We start from the raw sequence: 8,867 nt of genomic DNA on the forward strand, positions 1-8,867 counted from the left end.
ACAATCGGCGCACTGCCTGCACCGAAACAACATCATGGCGGCCTTGTACGCTCAGAAGTTGTTCGAAAGCTACAAGAAGGCTGTTGAAGGCAACCCTCAGCTCGTAACACAGTTAGAGTCAGGTTTCAGAGTTGCATCTTACCTTGTTGCAGGTATGCGTTACAAATAATAGTCTGTCAATGTGGAACTAATCCACAACGCTTTGCTTTGTTAGTGGACTTTGGCACTGATAAAAAATTAAAAGATAAAACGTGATTCTACACCGAGGTAAAACGCACCTGCAGTTTTATCTCTGAAACCCACTGCTTCTCAATATAACATGCACATGGTATACCGATATTATGTTTCACAATACTGAACAGTTTGCAGTTTATTCAAAATTAAACCTAACGTGTAAGTAACACTAACACTTTACTTCTCATACTTGTTCACTTTCACTTTCAGGTCGCTTCCATGATTCCCAGGTTTTATCAGAGCTGTTCTACACAGCCTCCAACCTGATTGTGATGCTCAACGATGCCATTCTGCGGAAATCAGCATCCATCAGTGGTGCCATTCCTAAAGTGGTAAGAATTCTGTGATAGGTTTCGTTTTCAGTTGTGAGTATAGTTGGGCTTTGTGCAGATTGGGATAGAACAGGTATAATGAAAAAGATGATTAAATCCATAAATGAGACAATGACAAAAGGTGACGTTTTCATGTCAGTATGTCCCAAATGACATCACCAGTACATTTTTCATTCTATCTAATCTGTTTTCGTTCTATTTTTTCTAATAACATGCGTTAACAATTGATTGCCAACTGGAATGGAAGAGCACAAAAAGTGTAACTTGATATGTAGTTTCTCTAGAGGGAAAAACATCTTCCACTTTCATGTCAGTGTGTCCCATGCAACATACATTTGCCAAACAGCTATGTGTAAGTAGATTATTTGTTAGTGGTATAGAAAATACTGATCAACAATCAAAGTCAGTTTTCACATTCATTTTCTACCTATTTCTTATTTGTTTATTCTTTTGGCAATGGTGAAATGTCAGCAATCGTGTGTCATTCGGGACAGTAGACATGACACCTGACCTTTTGTCACTGTCTCAAAATCAAATGAGATATGCATATGTGTTTTGAATATTAAAGCGGACAAACACTCAAGTCCTTAATGGCTCAAAACCGTAGGACTTTTAATATTAATTTTAACGAATATTAAAGTTGACTTGGTTTTTTTCCATTTTGGTTGTTCAATGATCGAGTGATTGATTAAATAATTTGATGGACCTGAGCAATCATTGCATGTGCCGCAGTCCCCCAATTCTTAGCGGCAAGATATGGCGAGTGAAGCAAGGAAGCAGCGTTTTATTTGGACCTTTGCCATGAGGAAGGCAAGGATTTGGCAAGAATTAGACGAGCATCCATGTGGAGGTGCTTGCCTCACGAGAAAATATATGGCGGCTGCACATTTGTCAATCTCATTAGCTGTTCATGGCTGTTAACCGACAAGTGAAGACGACTCTTTTGGTATCCACCAACCGGCAGCTACAACAGTACTGTGAAGAAGAGGAGGGATGAGGTTCAGGCCATGTACAAATAATAAAGGGGAAGGGGGAGCCAGCTGCTACTGAAGGTGTGTCATGGGGAAAAAGTACTGAAGCTGACAAAGTTTGAGGTCGACAGCGGGTGAACCAGGAATTAGAACTCGCCTGAGTGTAAAGGCGATCGACAAGAAGAACTCACGCGACATGATTTCAACCTGCAGGCGAGCGTGTGATGAGGTACACCCCTGGAATTATATATATATTTGTGATCTATTTGTTTAAATCCATGAGCATATCTTCAAAATTTCTGTTGCATCCAAGAAGTGAGTTACTCAGCTACTCTGCTCATTAGATATTGGTGTCTCTGCGATATTTTTATATTGTTCATTTTGTGTGAGCAGTCTGTGAGCCAGAAGCGGTTGATGCGGATGGTGACGGTGTTGGAGTATGTGGAGGTGTTTGTGGAGATGACGGCACTGAGACTGTGGGGGCAGACTGGACGCTGGGTGGCCATCACGGCCATACAAGTTGCAAAGTAAGAGCATGTTATAATTTATTATTGTTATAATGATAATGTTATTATTATTGTTTATAAGTTTAGATTTGTAATTGTTCTGTGACACTAAATCTGTGTATTGGAAAAAAACTTTCTACAGCGGTAAACCCCTTTCAACAACAAAAATCTGAGAAAATCAGGTCTTAATCAGTTTTTAAGAGCATGTTACAAAGAGAACTTCACCTCTGTCTGGACAGCAAAACCTAGTTTCAAAGTTTAAGTTTCTTTCTTGTTGTGGACTTTTGCACTAGTTGTCTTGTCTTTCTATTAGTAATTAAACCAGAGGTGGTTGACTTTTCTTCTAGTTGTGATGTGTTTCTGTTATAACTTTAAGCCACAGGGCATCCTTATTTGCGTCAACCCACTCAAAGCCCACACAACCCTTCTAATTCAGTAATTGTATTGTAAGCTGCATTGCTTTTATCTGTATTTGTCACAGAGCTGTGGCACGGTACCTCCTGTTGGTACATTTCAAGGCAGGAATTCAGCCTGTGCCACCAATCTGTCCCTTGAATCGACGCTTGATCGAATCCAAGGCAGAAGAGCAGGACCAGCAGGAGCAGGTACATTGAGTGGAAAGCAGAAATATTTTGTACCTTTTTTTTGTGGTCAGATTTAACCCCATGTCGCAAAACGCATGAGGTTTTATTTTTTACGCAAATAGATGACGTTCGGAAATAACTCTGTCGGGTTTGTATGGGTTGTGAAAGAGTGAATACCCTTGCTTTTAGTGGGCGGAATAATTCCACATGTGCTCCTTGTCTTTGTTTTTCCAACATATCCCTGGCTTGTGAATGTTTGTGTGTTTATTGTTGTGGTTTGTTTGTTTAATACTCAGGATGCATTTCCGTTAGACAAAAACAGAAGAAATGGCTAACATGCTTGATGTCTTGGAAAAGATCAGCTTCTGTTAACTGCATGGTAGTTAAGCCCTTGCAACATATAGTTGATGAGTGCTGAAAAGTCTGTGCAACTTTTGACATCAGTATTCTTGTTTGCTCCCCTACAGGAAGAAATGGAGAGCAGTTCAGACGCGCCCAATGGGTTCCATGTGCCTATGACTGTTACACTGAAGAGATCAGGAAAAGTGATGAGGACACTGGCCATGAGTGAGTCCATTTTTTTCTTCTCTCCTGTCAACTAGAGTTCTGGGGGTGGAGGAACTTTTTCATTTCCGTTTGATGAACAAAACTGTAGGATGTGGGAGGGGCTTAATTAGAAATGATTGTGTTTTTATGAAGATTATTTGTGTTTCACTTTTGAAAAAAACCCAATGGAATTAACTAGTCAGACATTCCTTCTTCTTTTCCTCCTTATCATCCTCCTCATCCTCCTCCTCATCATCGTCATCATCATCATCATCCTGATCATCATCATCATCATTATTATTATTATCAGTACTATTACTATTGTTACTACTATTATTATTATTATGAATGAATGAGCAACTTTGTTTGCTCGACGTTTGCTTTCCAGCCCCCCAGTTCAGCCACAGAGACTGGAAGCTGCCGGGACTGAATCCTGATGCAAAGAAGACGAGCAGAGAGAACCTGTTCCCAACTCCGCTCAACATGCAGCGCACATGGGGAGAAAGCCTGCACGTAATGAAACCATTGCTACACTGTATCCTTTCCCTCGTGTGAGCTTAACGACTGTTTGGTTTAATAGACTTAAGTTACAAGAGGAACGAGAGACTGAAGGTGCGAAGAACAAGAACAAGGTAACAATGAAAATGTACTCACCACAAACTTGTACAATACATGTGTTTTCATTGTTTGTGTTTCTGGTGAGTACATTTTCATTGTTAATTATCTTGTTCTTGAGACTGTAGTTAGTTTAGTGTAACTGGTTGTTACAGTACTTGGGCCACAGACAAAATTCAATGTTTCCGATTCCCCGACCAACCGTATTGTTTCCTTCCCACCCTAAAACTGTTTTGACTTTTAGTCTTACCCCAAAAAAACACTCAAAAGTACAAATCTGGATTTTGAGGCTTTACAAAGAAAGTTAGTATTTTCCAAAATCAAGGGGACACAGCTTGTACGATATCTGGCCAATAATAGGCCACATGCGCCTGTGTATATAACTTTTTTTTAACATCAAAGGAAGACCTCAAAAACGCACCTAATGTTTTTGGTCTTGTGATAAGAAACAAAGGCCTTATCATGCTTTGTTTATATTTGCTTTGTTCTGCCATGTGTTGCCCTCCTAAAATGGATGCAATGATTTTATTTCCTTGACTGATCTCAGTAAGCAGCCTGTATCTGTTTGGTTTGTCATCATGGAAACCGTGGCTCCTCTCTGGTGGACTAGATGTAACCAGGTGAGTTATCAATCACTGTCCTCTCTTGTTTACATATATTTGAGATATACAGGGATGGGCAAATTGATCGCCAGGGTCGAGTAAAAAATCCGCCAAGCTTGTAGAAATCGCGTGGGAACTCGCCCGGCTGGCCAATTCTGGTCAAATGCAACTATCGAGTTTTACAGGCATAAAATCACGGCATGAACTGTGGTATGTACAGGGCCGGCTAAATTTCTGGCAGGCTAGTAACTTTCTTGATGTTACTCGCCCCGCTGGCGAGTTAAACATTTGAGATTTGGCCATCCCTTGAATATTCATATACATATATTTTGAGATTACTGGTTATAGTAGCTGTTGCTCGTTGCGATCCGTTAGATAGATTTCTGAAATGAATTTGATTGCAGATACATCTTTTTGGTCAATGTTTTCTACTACGACAGTTGATCATTAAAAATTAAGCATCATTTTGCTGTCCTAGGTTTGCAAATATTTTTCCTGATACAATTATATTTCAATAAATGAGCATGAAAAACTTATTTTAATATCAAGGCACCAGCTAAGTTGTTGGTTTTTTTAGTCAAAATTAGCACGCATAAATAGGTGTAGGCCACAGGTTTCCTCACAATAAGTAATTTCAGAGATTTCAGAATGCCATGTCTGTGTACAGTTTGTGCCTGCTTGGGGATCCGAAGGACCTGAACCCCAACGAACAGGGGGAGATGCGGAGACGGTGCATGATGCTGCTTCTCTACATGATGCGTTCGCCTTTCTACGACAGATACTCCCAGTAAGTTTAGTGTTCACAATACATGTGAAGGGGGGATTGGGAAGCAATAGTCCAGTGGTAAAGACATTGCCCTTCCATATATGGAAGTTTTGAGGTTCGAATCCCAGCCGTGCCTGGTGGGTTACGGCTGGAGATTTTTCTAATCTCCTTGGTCAACTTATGTGCAGACCTGCTAGTGCCGTACATCTATGGTTTTGTGAGCACACCAGGCACAAGACGAAGCACACATGGTAAAGATCCTGTAACCCATGTCAGAGTTTGGTGTGTTATAGAAAAAAAAAACGACCATGCATGTAATAACCGGCTTGTACAACAACAAACAAGTCGCGTAAGGCGAAAATACAATATTTAGTCAAGTAGCTGTCGAACTCACAGAATGAAACTGAACGCAATGCCATTTTTCAGCAAGACCGTATACTCGTAGCATCGTCAGTCCACCGCTCATGGCAAAGGCAGTGAAATTGACAAGAAGAGCGGGGTAGTTGTTGCGCTAAGAAGGATAGCACGCTTTTCTGTACCTCTCTTTGTTTTAACTTTCTGAGCGTGTTTTTAATCCAAACATATCATATCTATATGTTTTTGGAATCAGGAACCGACAAGGAATAAGATGAAAGTGTTTTTAAATTGATTTGGACAATTTAATTTTGATAATAATTTTTATATATTTAATTTTCAGAGCTTGTTTTTAATCCGAATATAACATATTTATATGTTTTTGGAATCAGCAAATGATGGAGAATAAGATAAACGTAAATTTGGATCGTTTTATAAATTTTTATTTTTTTTTACAATTTTCAGATTTTTAATGACCAAAGTCATTAATTAATTTTTAAGCCACCAAGCTGAAATGCAATACCGAAGTCCGGGCTTCGTCGAAGATTACTTGACCAAAATTTCAACCAATTTGGTTGAAAAATGAGGGCGTGACAGTGCCGCCTCAACTTTCACGAAAAGCCGGATATGACGTCATCAAAGACATTTATCAAAAAAATGAAAAAAACGTTCGGGGATATCATACCCAGGAACTCTCATGTCAAATTTCATAAAGATCGGTCCAGTAGTTTGGTCTGAATCGCTCTACACGCACGCATGCACGCATGCACGCACACACGCACACACGCACGCACGCACACACGCACACACATACACCACGACCCTCGTTTCGATTCCCCCTCGATGTTAAAATATTTAGTCAAAACTTGACAAATATAAAAACGAGTGTATGTGGGCATTGCAGCGCATGAATGCGGAATCAGAAAAGAAGAAGACAGTACATGTAGTTTTAAGAAACTGTCTGGCGTAAGGTCAGAGTAATGGAGTGAGATGAACATGTGTTGTGTGCAACCTGCAATAGGAACAATAGATGAAGATTTTTGGAACTCTTCAGTGATACAGGAAATACAAGTTTGACAATATCTACATGTACATTACTCATTGGAAGTATGCTGCCTTTTTTTCTTCTTCCTTTTTTACATTGCATGTATTTGATACTCACATTGAAGATGCTTTGTGTTCACAAAGTTGTTTTCATCAGACAGGTTTTGATGACTTTTCTCATTCTGTTTTAGGGCCAAGATCATGATGCTGCTGAAACTGTTAGCCGACAATGTGCCTGGCATGTCCTTGTTGATGCGTAAGTTACTAAACTGTGTCTTTTTCCGCAGTCAGTCATGCAGTCAAATAGTATAAATATAAATGTCTGTCAGTATTTTAATGTGTCTCAAGTTTTAAACATTCCATAAACTTGCTTTTTTTGGGTCTTTTTGGTCAGTGGTACAGGTTAAAGCTGTCTACAGGAAAATGCCAATGTTATCTCAATTCAATTTTTTCAATTCCATACAACTTTATTATCTGAATGGACTAACAGAAATTTTTCTTTTGGCTAATGTAAAAAATACATCATATAAAAGCACACTCTCAAAACATATAATCACATAAAATGTGCACATCAATACACACATAACCCATACCTGCACCCTCACATACACATCCACATACGTACTCTCGTTTGTTCTTTATAGTAATAATTACAATATGATTAATACCATTGCTAGTCAACTTGAAACTAGGCTCAAAATAGGATATATGGAAAATAATGTAATTTATGTTCAGGATTAGGACCACAAGGATTGTCAGTTTCAGGCTGGACATAATGCAGAAGCATCTTGATCATTTTTACATTTGCATTTTCTTTTCAATCTGAGCTTTTGTTGAAAAATATCACCCTGTTTATTATGTTTGACAGTTGCATCATATTTTTTTGTTACAGGGCCTTTGTTGGAGTATATCCCCCAGTGGCAGAAAGTGTACTTCTACATCTGGTCAACGTAACCTTCGAGGACAACGTGATGATATGTGTCAGAAAGAGAGCAATGGAGAGTGTGTTTGTGTTTGTGAGAGCGCGTGAAAGTGCAAGACAGCGAGAGAGAGAGAGAAGAAGGGAGGAATTTACATGTGTCTTTGTAACGTATGCGTCTTTGCATACCAGCAGTGTGGATGATGTGTAATTGCTTTGAGGCATACATGAATGTCTTCATTACCATTGCCTTTTTTGGACGGTTTTGAAGCAATCTTCTTTGATCTTCTTTGTTTCGTATGCACCAACAAATTCTAATTCCTTTTAAACACAATGTTGCAGATTGTGTGTGACTGGTTTTTTTGCAGGTATGAGTGCACCAAAAGTGGCGTTGTTTACACAAGCATATATTTACTTACATTGTTTGCCACTGTTATTATAATACCAATTGAATGCTGATGGTCTTCTAAAAAATGGAGAAGATCAGTCTGTATATATTTACAAGTGATTATGCCTGTGGTTCAGTATGTGTGTGGGAGTAGACTCACAGACAAATAGACAGCCCCCCGCGGGTCAGGGGGAGTCCCATATTGGTTGGGACGAGAAAGAATTTACCCGATGCTCCTCAGCATGTCGTAAGAGGCGACTAACGGATTCTGTTTCTCCTTTTACCCTTGTTAAGTGTTTCTTGTATAGAATATAGTCAATGTTTGTAAAGATTTTAGTCAAGCAGTATGTAAGAAATGTTAAGTCCTTTGTACTGGAAACTTGCATTCTCCCAGTAAGGTCATATATTGTACTACATTGCAAGCCCCTGGAGCAATTTTTTGATTAGTGCTTTTGTGAACAAGAAACAATTAACAAGTGGCTCTATCCCATCTCCCCCCTTTCCCCTATCCCATCTCCCCCCTTTCCCTGTCGCGATATAACCTTGAATGGTTGAAAACGACGTTAAACACCAAATAAAGAAAGAAAGAAAGACAAATAGACAAACAAACACACACAACAGGAGTGTGTGTTTGTCTGTCTGTCTGTCTGTCTGTCTGTCTGTCTGTCTGTCTGTCTGTCTGTCTGTCTGTAAGGGTTCTGTGTGTGTATATTAGTAGGGAATGCATGTGTGTATGTGTGTGTGCACATGATCTGTGCAATCTGGGTGTGCACTTTGTTTTTTAGCATTTCTGTAAGCAACTGCAATGTTGCAGCCAGTAAAAGTCATTCAAAAAAAGAAAAGATTTCTAAAATAAAATGAATAAATAAAAGAAGAGCAACACTAGGCTGGCTTATTTGTGCTCTTTCCTTTTCCTTCCAAGCAGACACAAGCTTACATTGTACATAGAAATCATTGTGATACATTCCAATGTAAATAATGTCTCAAAATATATAAATGTATTTGA

The 8,867-nt window shown here is 39.2% G+C and overlaps 1 protein-coding gene across 1 annotated transcript in view; it reads left to right on the forward strand.

Annotated features, from left to right (window-relative positions):
- The first annotated feature begins 21 nt into the window (after positions 1 to 21).
- The window catches only part of LOC138971543 (peroxisomal membrane protein PEX16-like), a 10,413-nt gene continuing 1,567 nt past the window's right edge, over positions 22 to 8,867 (forward strand). The window contains exons 1-10 of the mRNA XM_070344290.1: positions 22 to 152; positions 445 to 566; positions 1,931 to 2,064; positions 2,525 to 2,648; positions 3,095 to 3,194; positions 3,562 to 3,708; positions 4,336 to 4,408; positions 5,058 to 5,177; positions 6,746 to 6,810; positions 7,447 to 8,867. The exon at positions 7,447 to 8,867 is cut by the window's right edge and continues 1,567 nt beyond it. Coding sequence (XP_070200391.1) covers positions 35 to 152; positions 445 to 566; positions 1,931 to 2,064; positions 2,525 to 2,648; positions 3,095 to 3,194; positions 3,562 to 3,708; positions 4,336 to 4,408; positions 5,058 to 5,177; positions 6,746 to 6,810; positions 7,447 to 7,508 — 1,065 coding nt within the window. The 5' untranslated portion in view covers positions 22 to 34 and the 3' untranslated portion in view covers positions 7,509 to 8,867. The remainder of the gene's footprint in view (positions 153 to 444; positions 567 to 1,930; positions 2,065 to 2,524; positions 2,649 to 3,094; positions 3,195 to 3,561; positions 3,709 to 4,335; positions 4,409 to 5,057; positions 5,178 to 6,745; positions 6,811 to 7,446) is intronic.

This window comes from Littorina saxatilis, linkage group LG7 (genome assembly GCF_037325665.1).
Source record: "Littorina saxatilis isolate snail1 linkage group LG7, US_GU_Lsax_2.0, whole genome shotgun sequence".
NCBI lineage: Eukaryota > Metazoa > Mollusca > Gastropoda > Littorinimorpha > Littorinidae > Littorina > Littorina saxatilis.